This window comes from Rhinoraja longicauda, chromosome 11, assembly GCF_053455715.1.
Source record: "Rhinoraja longicauda isolate Sanriku21f chromosome 11, sRhiLon1.1, whole genome shotgun sequence".
In the NCBI taxonomy this organism is placed as follows: domain Eukaryota; kingdom Metazoa; phylum Chordata; class Chondrichthyes; order Rajiformes; family Arhynchobatidae; genus Rhinoraja; species Rhinoraja longicauda.
The window spans coordinates 57460122-57472736 of record NC_135963.1 but is presented as its reverse complement, the minus strand read 5'-3'; the positions used below and the strand labels follow the sequence as shown (position 1 = coordinate 57472736).

The 12615-nt window shown below is 46.8% G+C and overlaps 1 protein-coding gene across 1 annotated transcript in view; it reads right to left on the bottom strand.

Moving 5' to 3' along the window:
* Nucleotides 1–858: 858 nt before the first annotated feature.
* The window catches only part of prdx6 (peroxiredoxin 6), a 28418-nt gene continuing 16661 nt past the window's right edge, over nucleotides 859–12615 (bottom strand). The window contains exons 2-5 of the mRNA XM_078408062.1: nucleotides 10917–11073; nucleotides 8683–8829; nucleotides 6566–6712; nucleotides 859–1155 (exon numbers count right to left, since the gene is read on the bottom strand). Coding sequence (XP_078264188.1) covers nucleotides 1027–1155; nucleotides 6566–6712; nucleotides 8683–8829; nucleotides 10917–11073 — 580 coding nt within the window. The 3' untranslated portion in view covers nucleotides 859–1026. The remainder of the gene's footprint in view (nucleotides 1156–6565; nucleotides 6713–8682; nucleotides 8830–10916; nucleotides 11074–12615) is intronic.

The following is a 12615-nucleotide window of genomic DNA, read 5'->3' as shown; positions in this document are numbered from 1 at the left end:
TGGCAACGGGCCTTCATGGTCAGACCAAGATCCCTGCACTTACAACAACAGGGGCCAAATCTGGTGACTCCGCATACTGTCTGTGTACTACTGCTGTACACTTGTACTGTACCTGAGATGCTTATCTAACATGTGTCTAAGTGGTGCCAGCTTGCCGCCCTGGCATAGTGAATAATTGCCATCTCTTGTTATCTTACGGAGTTTATAGACAATAGTTAATAGGTGCAGGAGTAGGCCATTTGGCCCTTCAATAGACAATAGGTGCAGGAGGAGGCCATTCGGCCCTTTGAGCCAGCACCACCATTCAATGTGATCATGGCTGATCATTCTCAATCAGTACCCCGTTCCTGCCTTCTCCCCATACCCCCTGACTCCTTTAGCCTTAAGAGCTCTATCCAGCTCTCTCTTGAATGCATTCAGAGAATTGGCCTCCACTGCCTTCTGAGGCTGAAAATTCCACAGATTCACAACTCTCTGAATGAAAAAGTTTTTCCTCATCTCAGTTCTAAATGGCCTACCCCTTATTCTTAAACTGTGGCCCCTTGTTCTGGACTCCCCCAACATTGGGAACATGTTTCTTGCCTCTAACGTGTCCAACCCCTTAATAATCTTATACGTTTCGATAAGATCCCCTCTCATCCTTCTAAATTCTCCTCTCATCCTTCGAGCCAGCACCACCATTCAATGTGATCATGGCAGATCATTCTCTATCAGTACCCCGTTCCTGCCTTCTCCCCGTACCCCCTGACTCCGCTATCCTTAAGAGGTTACAAAATAATTATGCTCCCTGTAGACTCTGCAAGGAGTACAATGATTATTATATTATAATAATTACAAATACGCTGCAAAAACACCACATTCCAGGAAGTTAGGCTTTTATTGTTCGAAAGGTTTAATAAATGAAAATTAATGATCAAGAAGGCAAACCACCTTCAGCGTACCATTCCCTATGGTGAATGATCAGTAGCTGAAAGCGAGGACAGGCACGTGAGGTGTAGTGTAATTGGGCACAGCTTGTCGCTGGCTTCAGGGCTGGGGTGTGAAGCGCATGTAGTTCTTCTTGGACGGGAGCTTTCCAGGGCTGTAATTCTTCGGGAACAGTTGGGCTGCCTCCTCCGTACTAATGTTGGGAAGAACCATGCAGTCCCCGCCAACCTGAGGGGAAAAGAAGTGCATGTGTTAGATCGCAGAACAGTACAGCAGGGCCCCTCGGCACCACAACGCCCACACCCAACAAGATTCGAATAACCTCCTCCGCTTGCACGTGACCCATATCCCTGCAGGTCCATGTGCTTCTGAACGGTCCTGCCGTTAGCTGGGGTACCGTCCGATTCACCTCCACTCCATTCCACAGACTCACCACCCCGTAAAGAAAACCCCCACCTCCTTCAAACGTTGCCGCCCTCACCTCACTACACCCCCCCCCCCCCCCCTCGTCTTTGAATTCCCACATAGGGGAAAAAAAGGTTCTGACTGTCTACCCTATCTACACCTCCCATCATTTTACACATTTCTATCAGATCTCCTCTCAACCTCCAAAGCTCCAGAGAAAACAACCCAAGCCTGAAGAAAAAGGCGAGAGGATTAAAAATTAAGAACTGACATGCCGGTAGCCAATATTAATCAAACTCCAACTGCACTTCACGTAACCTCTGGAAAGCAGCCAACTTAATGCAAGACCCTTCCCAACCTCGTCACTCCTGCTTCTCCCCAATCCCATCTGGCAGGACAGTGTAAGGAAATAACTGCAGTTATTTTCTTAGTCTACCCTACCGATGCCCCTCAGAATTTCACATCCTTCGATCAGGAAAACAAAATGATCTTGTTATTTGAAAGAAAATCTAAATGATACTTCACTGCTGTGTCTGCAAACTCCAGTGCAGGGCTTAGTGATTACAGTAAACGATGTCTGAGAATTATTAACTTCTCTCAGCTTACAGGTGGAAAATAATTTTGAGTTTTAGCATTATTGAACCTTAAAAACAATTCAGCAGTGAACTAGCAAAGTCTAATGCAGTTTCAATCCTATGTGACCATTGGGAAGAGTTATAAAGTGCAGACTGGATTCAAAATCAGTATTGTTCTCGCTGGTCATAATCATCAAGCCCTCAAGTACTTCAGACCATCACACACACACGCTCGCGCGCACGCGCACACACCAGACTTCCTATCACTGACTCCATCTATATACTTCACACTGCCCTAGAACAGCAGCCAGCATAATCAAAGACTTGTCCCACCCAGGTCATTCCTCCTCCTCACTTACACCCAGCTGTATGAATGTCCCTAAATACCACCAAGACCAAGGAGCTGATCATCAACCTCCGTAGGTCACATAACGGGGAATACGCCCCGATCTTTATCAACGGGGACAGTGTGGAGAGAGTGTCCAGCTTCAAGTTTCTGGGCACTCACATTTCGGAGGACCTAACATGGTCCAATAACACTGCTGCGCTGGTCAAGAAGGCACAGCAACGACTGTTCTACCTAAGAACACTGAAGACATCTGGTCTACCCCAACAGCTGCTGACGACCTTCTACCGCTGCACCATAGAGAGCATCCTAACACATGGCATCCCTGTGTGGTATCTCAGCTGCACAGAGGCAGAGAGGAAAGCTCTTCAGCGGGTAGTCCATAGAGCTCAGAGGACCATCGGAACACAGCTACCAGACTTGGAGGGCATCTACAACACATGATGCCTCAGAAAAGCCACCAGCATCCACAAAGACTCTTCACACCCCTGCAACGGCCTGTTCGAACTTCTACCATTGGGCAGACGATACAAGGCCTTCTACGCCCGCACCTCCAGACTCAGGAACAGCTTCATCCCCAGGGCCATAGCTGCTATGAACCGGTCCTGCTGAGCCGGATGGTCACATCGCACAGTGAACCGGCACAGATCTACTTGCACTTTATTCTGTCTTAAAACTGTTACAATTTGTTTCGTTGGGTTGTTGTTGTTTAAATTAATACTGATTAGCTAATTAAATTATTGCATCGTATGGGAGGCGCATTCCCAATCTCGTTGTGCAATGACAATAAAGATATATTGTATTGTATTGTATTGATTTCTCCAGCTTCAAGTAACCCATGCATCCCATCTCTCTCTGTCCCTCCCCCACCCTAGTTGTCGTACAGTTGGCCTGATGAGTTTCATGGTCTATAACTAGTTTCCACCTAGCACACAGCTAACAATGGCCCGTTTCCTTATCCATCTTTATTTTTTTGCATATCTTTCATTCATGTGTTCTGTATCTCTCTACGTCACTGTCCATATCTCTCGTTTCCCTTTCCCCTGACTCTCAGTCTGAAGCAGGGTCTTGACCCGAAACGTTACCTGTTCCTTTTCTCCAGAGATGCTATCCGACCGGCTGAGTTACTCCAGCTTTGTACGTCTATCTTCAGTTTAAGCCAGCATCTGCAGTTCCTTCCTGCACACTTGTCCCACCCCGGTCATTCCACCTTCTCCCTGCTCCCATCCAGCAGAAGAAGCTTGAAAGTGCACACCACCAGGCTGGGGAACAGCTTCTTCCCCTCTGTTAGCAGGCTTCTGAACGGTCCTTCCATTAGCGAGGCTACCCCCACCCCCCCAGTTACTTGGGCACTTCATCGAGTCACAATTTTTTGCTTTCGATCATTGAGTTTTCAATGAATCCTTTTTTGATTTGCTTAGCTATTTTTTTTGCATAGGATACATTAGTCTCTTTGCATGGGATACATAGAAACCACTATTTGCATTATGGAAATCGAGTCTTTTCAACAGAGTGGTGAAGCTGGTAGAGCTGCTGCCACACAGCTCGAGAGGGTCAATTGCAATCTTGGCTCTTGTCTGTGTGGAGTTTGCATATTCTCCCTGTGACTGACCAGATCCCAAGGCTTTATATTGAGCCTAATGGTGAAACTGAGGGGGTGAGGTTAAAGAGAATGTGGGGAGCATTAAAACTGGATTAAAATAGTGCAGGATTCGTGTAACTGGGTGGCTTCAAAGACAAACTGCAAACCTTCAAGAAGACAGCTAGGGAAAGGGACAGGTAGAGTGCTTGAAAATGTTTCAAGTTTCTAAGGTTAAGCTGCATAAAATCTTTCCTGATCTCTCACCTTTGTGTAATAGATGCAAGACCGCTGAGGGTACACTCGCTCACCACTTTTGGACTTGTCCAAAACTTCACAACTTTTGGTGTCTTTTATTTCAATGGTACTCTACTGTTTTAAACGTCACTTTAACTCCAGACCCTGAAACTGCTCTATTCGGGTATTCCACAACGCTTGAGAAGCTAGACCATAATGCTCGCACAATCTTGGTTTATGGTATGGTCATTGCCAACAGATGTATTTTGAAACTATGGAAATCAGACTCTGCTCCTCAGTTTGAGACTTGGTTAAGAGAATTACTGGGCATCTTACACGTAGAGAGGCTGAGATATGAATTGTCTGGCAACCCTCAGAAGTTCTTCAACATATGGAACCCAGTGCTGCAGCATATTAAGGACAAGTAAAACTATCCCCTCAATGCCACACACTTTTGTACCTTCTTTGAATCCAGCAGTGAAAATACTGAAATATTTGACTTGTGAAAATTACCTTTTGCCTTTTGTCTTTTTTGTCACATTGTAGCTATGTTTTTTTAAATTATTTATTTTTATTTATTTATTTGTTTTTGTTTGTTTTCATAATTATGTAGGGAAGGGGAGGGATGGGGTTTACTGTTGTTGTTATATGCACTGTAATTAATTAAATTAAAAAATTAAAAAAATTATTTTTATTTTTAAAAAGTCCTCCTCATGCGTTATAGCAATTCTGTGCTTTAAAGAAGGTTGAAACTGAGCATGTGTAACTGACTCTCACTGCAGTCTACTTTAGTCAGATTCTGTTCTCTGTTGCCAAAGAACAAATGGCAATCGTAAAACAATAAGATACGGTCAAAGGGTGATAGGACATTTGCTTATCTGTAATGGGGTGGAATTGTGTTGTGTCTTTCAGAGGTGCACCATGTATATTTGTTGTAAAACCATTTGGAAGAAGGAAATGTACTGAAGTGCCTTCTGCAATAAACACAACATCAAACATCAGGGCGGCACGGTAGCGCAGCGGTAGAGTTGCTGCTTTACAGCAAATGCAGCGCCGGAGACTCAAGTTCGATCCTGACTACGGGTGCTGCACTGTAAGGAGTTTGTACGTTCTCCCCGTGACCTGCGTGGGTTTTCTCCGAGATCTTCGGTTTCCTCCCACACTCCAAAGACGTACAGGTATGTAGGTTAATTGGCTGGGTAAATGTAAAAATTGTCCCTAGTGGGTGTAGGATAGTGTTAATGTTACGGGGATCGCTGGGCGGCACGGACTTGGTGGGCCGAAAAGGCCTGTTTCCGGCTGTATATATATGATATGATGATATGATAAAGGAAAATTATGTATACAGTTCAAGTAGATGAATCCCCTTGTTCGTTGAGCTATCTCCTAGATTGATCCAAGTAATCACTGTGTTTGCCACTCTTAAATGTGGTCTTGATTGGCTTACCTGAACGTTATGTTGTGTTTTAAAGTTTTCTTTAACAGTGGTTGATGGTCACTCTGGACTCGATGGGCTGAAGGGCCTGATTGGTGCTATATTAAATTTGCACATATTTTAACTTGACAATATATTTCCCTTTTGCAAATCAAGGGATGCCTGCAATTTATCTTGAGATCTTATTAGATTTCTTGTAAGAAGTGCAGCATGGAAACAGGTCCATTGGTCTACCGATTACCATCGATTACTAATTCTATCACACTATCACACTAATTCTAATTTGTCCCACTTTCTCATCCATTCCCTGAACACGCGTGGTGATTTCATAGAGCCCTACTAACCCACACGTCTTTGTGATGTGGGAGCACTCGGAGAAAGCCCACGCGGTCCGCAGGGAGAACGTGCCAAATCCACACAGATGCGCCCGAGGTCAGGATCAAACCCGGGTCCCTGGCGCTGTGAGGCAGCAACTCTACCGCTGAGGCATCGTGCTGGCATTTGTTATCGCATTGATAAGAATGATGCCAAGACCTAGTTTGTCACCTAACTAAGTCTTTCAGTAACCCCCATTCTGTAATTAAGACCTCACTTTACTGTTAATCAAGTTTCTGTGTAATCTTGTCAGCTGAGACTGTAAAAGCTGTACCAAAGTCGCGCTCAGGAGATCAGCTTTGACTGGACCATTAAAAATGCACCATTTTTAATAAATCACCTGTTATCCCCAAACCCAAACTCAGTGGCACGGTGGCGCAGTGGTAGAGTTGCTTCCTTACAGCGCTGACTGAGATCTGGGTTCGATCCCAACTACGGGTGCTGTCTGTACGGAGTTTGCACGTTCTCCCCGTGACCACGTGGGTTTGCTCCGAGATCTTCGGTTTCCTCCCACACTCCAAAGGCGTGCAGGTTTGTAAGTTAATTGGGTTGCTATAAATGTGCAGGATAATGTTAGTGTGCGGGGATCGCTGGTCAGTACGGATTCGGTGGGCCGAAGGGCCTGTTTCCGCTCTGTATCTGTAAACTAAACTCCATATGGCCTTGCCATCTGGTCCTACACTCACCTTCCAGTTGACCGGTGTGGCAACTTTATTGCAAGCCGTCAGCTGGAGGGAGTCAACAACTCGTAGGATCTCGTCAAAGTTCCTCCCGGTGGTAGCTGGGTACAGGAGGGAGAGCTTCATTTTCTTGTCAGGGCCAATTACAAAGACCTAAAGAGAAAGGGAGTCAAGTGTGAGGAGTCAAATAGAGATCATGGAACACACACGCTCAGTCCGCCTAAACCTACATGATCGCCAGGTTGCTAAACATTTTAACTCCCCCCCCCCCCTCCCATTCCCAATCTGACCTTTCTGTCCTGGGCCTCCTCCATTGTCAGAGTGAGGCCCAGTGCAAATTGGAGGAACAGCACCTCATATTTCGCTTGGGTAGTTTACATACACCCCAGTGGTATGAACATCGACTTCTCTAACTTCAAGTAACCCTTGCGTTCCCTCTCTCTCCATCCCTCCCCCTTCCCAGTTCTCCGACCAGTCTTACTGTCTCCGCCTACATTTCATCTCTCTTTGCTTTGTTGTTACCTTCTCCCAGCCAACAATGATCCATTCTACATTTTCCTTGATCTCCACTCCCTTTGTCCTATTTTCACACCTCACACTTCCTTATCCACGTATCTCCCTCTCCCCCCACGTCCGTCTGAAGGGCCTTGACCCGAAACGTCACCCATTCCTTCTCTCCAGAGACGCTGCCTGTCCCGCTGAGTTACTCCGGCATTTTGTGCCTATCTAGAAATCATGGTCTCTGTTACTTCAAACTGAAAGAGTTCAATGTTTGCAACGTGTGCTCAACTCTCTGGCCTGCACAAGTTACATTTCAGAAATTAGAAACAGGTGGGAGAGAAAGCTGGAAGAGAGGAGGTGCTGGATAATGGCTGGCAAGTGATGGGTGGATACGGGTGATGGGTGGGGGTTTGATAGGCACTTGGTCGCTCAGAGGCTGGAGATGAAAAGGCACGTGGTGTGAGATAAGAACAGAAGATGTCGATTTTTTTAGATTTAGATTTAGAGATACAGCGCGGAAACAGGCCCTTCGGCCCACCGAGTCCGCGCCTCCCAGCGATCCCCGCACATTAACACTATCCTACACACACTTGGGATAATTTTTACATTTACCCAGTCAATTAACCTACAAGCCTGCACGCGTCTGGAGCGTGGGAGGAAACCGAAGATCTCGGAGAAAACCCATGCCGTACAGACGGCGCCCGTAGTCGGGATCGAACCTGAGTCTCCGGCGCTGCATTCGCTGTAAGGCAGCAACTCTACTGCTGGGCCTTCATGTACAAAGATAGAGACAAAAAATGCTGGGGTAATTCAGTGGGTCAGGCAGCATCTTAGGAGATGAGAAAAACAGTGGGTGACGTTTCGGGCTGGAACCCTTCTTCAGACCTGAGACATCACCTATTCCTTTTCTCCAGAGATACTGCCTGACCAGATGAGTTAGTCCAGCATTTGTGTGTCTATCATCGGTATAAACCAGCATCTGCAGTTCCTTCCTACAAGGAGGTAGGACCTCTTCCTATGGAAGAGGAACGAATTGTGAAGCCAGAGGAAGGAATGTGGACGGAAGGGGACGGGAAAAATGGGTGAGAGTCCAGGTGGGGCACAGAGAGCAGAGGGGAGGGAGCAAAAAGACGTACAGGTATGTAGGTTAATTGGCTGGGCAAATGTTTTAAAAAAACTGTCCCTAGTGTGTGTAGGATAGTGTTAGTGTGCGGGGATCGCTGGGCGGCACGGACCCAGTGGGCCGAAGGGCCTGTTTCCGCGCTGTATCTCTAAATCTAAAAATTGGTAGAGTGGGGGGTGGGAGATGGCTTGTGGGTTAGTTATACATACATGTCCTGCACAGGGCAAACTGAAACGCAACCACACCTGGTGAATCTGTGGAATTCATTGCCACAGATGGCTGTGGAGGCCAAGTCAATGGGTATTTTCAAAGCAGAGACAGATAGATTCTTGATTTATAAGGGCGTCAAAGGTGACAGGGAGAAGGCAGGAGAATGGGGTTGAGAGGGAACGACAGATCAGCCATGATTGAATGGCGGAGTAGAATCAATGGGCCTAATGGCCTAAGTCTGGTCTTATGAAAATGATCACTTTATTCAAAGCGAAAAACACACACTTACAGCACGGGCAGTGAGCGGCAGTCCTTCCTTGTTCTTCTCCTCGGGATCGAGCATTCCCAACAGCACCGCCAGCTCCCTGTGTTTGTCGGCAATGATGGGAAACGGCAGCTTCTGCTCAGTGGGCTTTCCGATGTAGGCATTGATGTCCTGCGAACGGCAGACAGAAGCACGGCCACAGCTTAGTCAATGGCCAAGGCAGATGACGAGCAGAATGCCAAGGCCAGTTGCCAGTGATTTCACATCGGGTCAGGCACTGGGCTTAATCAGACAGCAAAAAAGACCGAGACCTGAGAGAAGCGTTTAAAAGCTCGAGACCATAGACAGGGCAGACGTCAGAACCTTTATCCCGAGCTTGGAAAAATGAGATACTAGAGGGCAGAGCTTTAACACAAAGCTTAAAGGAGATGGCAGGCAAATTGTTTATCCATCCTTTTACCTTTTTATTTATCTATTCATGTATGTATTCACCTATTCGTTTATCTATCTATTCATCCATTTGTTTATCTTTTCATCATTTCACCTATTTATTTATCCATTTATTATTATTATTATTATGCACACTGTGGATGGTGGAACACATTGGAGGCAGGTACAATGGGAGTTGGTCTTGTTATTATGTTCGGCACAGATTGTGGGCCGAAGGACCTGTTCCTGTACTGTGCTGTACTGTATTAATGTTCTACACTCTGTCTATATCCTACAACTGGGCAGGGTACTGGTGAAACCGCATACAGTTGTGGTCTCCTTATTGTGGATATAATCACATTCTTTAGTTCAGTACTTCGAGGTACAGTGAAAAGATTTTTTGTTGCGTGCTATCCAAGTCAGTGAAAATACTGCGCATGATTACATTCAAGTTGTCCACAGTGTACAGATACAGGACAAAGGGAATGCAGTAAAGTCCGATTAAAGATAGTCCAATGAGGTAGATGGGAGATCAGGATCGCTCTCTGGTTGTGGTAGCGTGGCTCAGTTGCTTGATAACAGCTGGGAAGAAACTGTCCCTGAATCTGGAGGTGTGATGGGAGAGGGGAGAAGAGGGAGTGACTGGTCCTTGAGGATGGAGGCAATTAAGGGAAGACTCACCCGGCTATTCCAGAAACGAGAGAGTTGTCTTATGAGATATAGTTGAGGCAACTGGGTTTAGAAGGATGCGAAGTGATCAAACTGAAAATTGATCCAGTCTAAGAATAAAGGGGAGGCCATTTAAAACTGAGATGAGAAAAACCTTTTGCACCCAGAGAGTTGTGAATTTGTAGAATTCTGCCACAGAAGGCAGTGGAGGCCAATTCACTGGGTGAATTTAAAAGAGAGCTAGATAGAGCTCATGGGGCTAGTGGAATCAAGGGATATGGGGAGAAGGCAGGCACGGGTTACTGATTGTGGATGATCAGCCATGATCACAATGAATGGCGGTGCTGGCTCGAAGGACCAAATGGCCTCCTCCTGCACCTGTGTTTCTATATGCAATATTTTCTGGGGTGGGGGTTGAGAAGATGTTCCACATGTCCCTGATGCGCTACAATGCTGAGAACTGTATTCTGCACTCCGTTTCTTCCCCTTTGCTCTGCCTATTGACTGGGCTTAGGTTTGATTGTATTTATGTACAGTATTATCTGATTTGATAGCATGCAAACAAAGCTTTTCACTGTACCTTATAATATTAAACCTACAGCTATCCAGGTCCTCGACCGGAAACAATAACTCTCAATCTCTTCCCGTGACCCTACCTGCTGTACCTCATAACCAGGTGGGACATGTTAGCCGGTGTTGGGCTGAAAGGCCTGTTTCCAAGCTGTATCACTCTACGAGTCTATACCACTGGAGAACATGCAAGGAAGATTTCCAAAAATAGCACCAATAATACAAGGCTAAAATTTTCCTCAAGGAAGTGTAGCTTAAGTTGGGAGGGACAATAGGCAGCAGTAGAGTTGCTGCCTTATAGATGGTACGATGAATAGTATAGAACTAGTCTGAAGAAAGGTCTCAACCTGAAACGTCACCCATTCCTTCTCTCCAGAGATGCTGCCCGTCCCGCTGAGTTACTCCAGGATTTCGTGCCCCTCTTCGGTTTCAAACAACATCTGCACTTCCTTCCTACACGTAGAACTAGCGTGAATGGGTGATCGATTGTCGGCATGGAATCGGTGGGCCAAAGGGCCTGCTTCCATGCTGTATCTCTAAACTAAAAAACATAGCACAATTGAAGCCCCGTTGAGTCTTGACTACAATACCTTGCTCCAACCTTGGTGATCTTCAACGCTGTCCACAGACAGGGCTATGACTTTCACCTTGCGCTTTTCAAACTCCAGAGCCATCTTGGCCATCAGACCGAGCTCCGTCGTACAGACCGGGGTGTAGTCAGCTGGGTGGGAGAACAGAATGCCCCATCTGCACCACAAACAAAGTGCGTCAGTCCCCCACCAACTGCGGTCCGCGTTACAAAAAGCACAACACAGTATCAAGGATAAAACGGAGAGAAGGAACGGGTGACGTTTTGGGGTTAAGACCCTTCTTGCCAACAGTCTGAAGAAGGGTCTCGACCCGAAACATCACCCACTCCTTCTCCCCAGAGATGCTGCCCGACCTGTGCTGAGTTACTCCAGCTTTTTGTGTCTCTGTTCAGTTTGTCTCTACTCTGCTCAAGTAAAATATTGGCTTAGGTTCAAAGGGTTCAGGGTCACATGTACCAATGTCACATGTACCAATTACGGTACAGTGAAATTTGAGTTACTAAGCCGCACTAAGTGAAAAGCAACAAGACACACAGCCACATAAAATAAAATTTAACATAAACATCCACCACAGCGGCTCCCTGCATTCCTCACTGTGATGGAAGGTAATAAGGTCTAATCTTTGTCACTCTTTATTCTCCCGCGGTCGGGGTTGTCGAACCATTCGCAGTCGGAGCCATCAAAGCAGCCGGCGATCTGAAGCCCTCGTGTCCGGTTGATCGATGTGGATACCACACTAAATGAGGGAACAAGGGCCTGAGCTATCGGGGGGGGGGGGGGGGGGGGGGGGGTTGGGCAGGCTGGGACTCGATGGTATAAACCAGCATCTGCAGTTCATTTTAAAGACTATAAAGACTCTTAGATAGGAGATAAGGGGGGGGGGGGGGGGGGGGGGTCTTATAGAGGTGTACAAAATCATCAGAGCAATAGATTGGGTAGGTGCAGAGTCTCTTGCCCAGAGCAAGGGAAAATCGAGAACCGGAGAACTTAGGTTTAAGGTCAGGGGGAAAGATTTATTAGGAATGCGAGGGGTGACTTTATCACACCAAGGGTGGTGGGTGCATGGAACAAGCTGCCAGAGGAGGTGGTTGAGGCAGGGACTATCGCAGGTGTTTGGAAAAATAGGTGCAGGAGTAGGCCATTCGGCCCTTCGAGCCTGCACCACCGCCATTCAATATGATCATCCAAAATCAGTACCCAGTTCCTGATTTCTCCCCATGTCATAGAGTCCTACAGCACAGAAAGAGGCCCTTCGGCCCATCGTGTCCGTGCTGCCCGTTACCAAACACAGTCTAATTTTAATCCCATTTTCCCGCATTTGGACCGTAGCCCAGAATGTTGTAGCATTTCAAGTGCCCATCCAAATGCCTCTTAAATGTTGTGAGTGTTCCCGCCTCCACCACCACCCCAGGCAGTGAGTTCCAGACTCCAACCACCCTCTGGGTGAAAAAGTTATTTCTCACATCCCCCCGAAACCTCCCTCCCCTTACCCTGTATCTATGTCCCCTCGTTGTTGAACCTTCCACCAGTGGAAGAAGTTCCCCGCCATCTACCTTATCTATGCCCCTCATGATCTTGTACACCTCGATCATGTCCCCTCTCAGCCTTCTCTGCTCCAGGGAAAACAAACCCAGTCAGCTCAGTCTCTCCTCATAGCCGAGGCCCTTCATCCCTGGCAGCATCCTGGTGAATCTCCTCT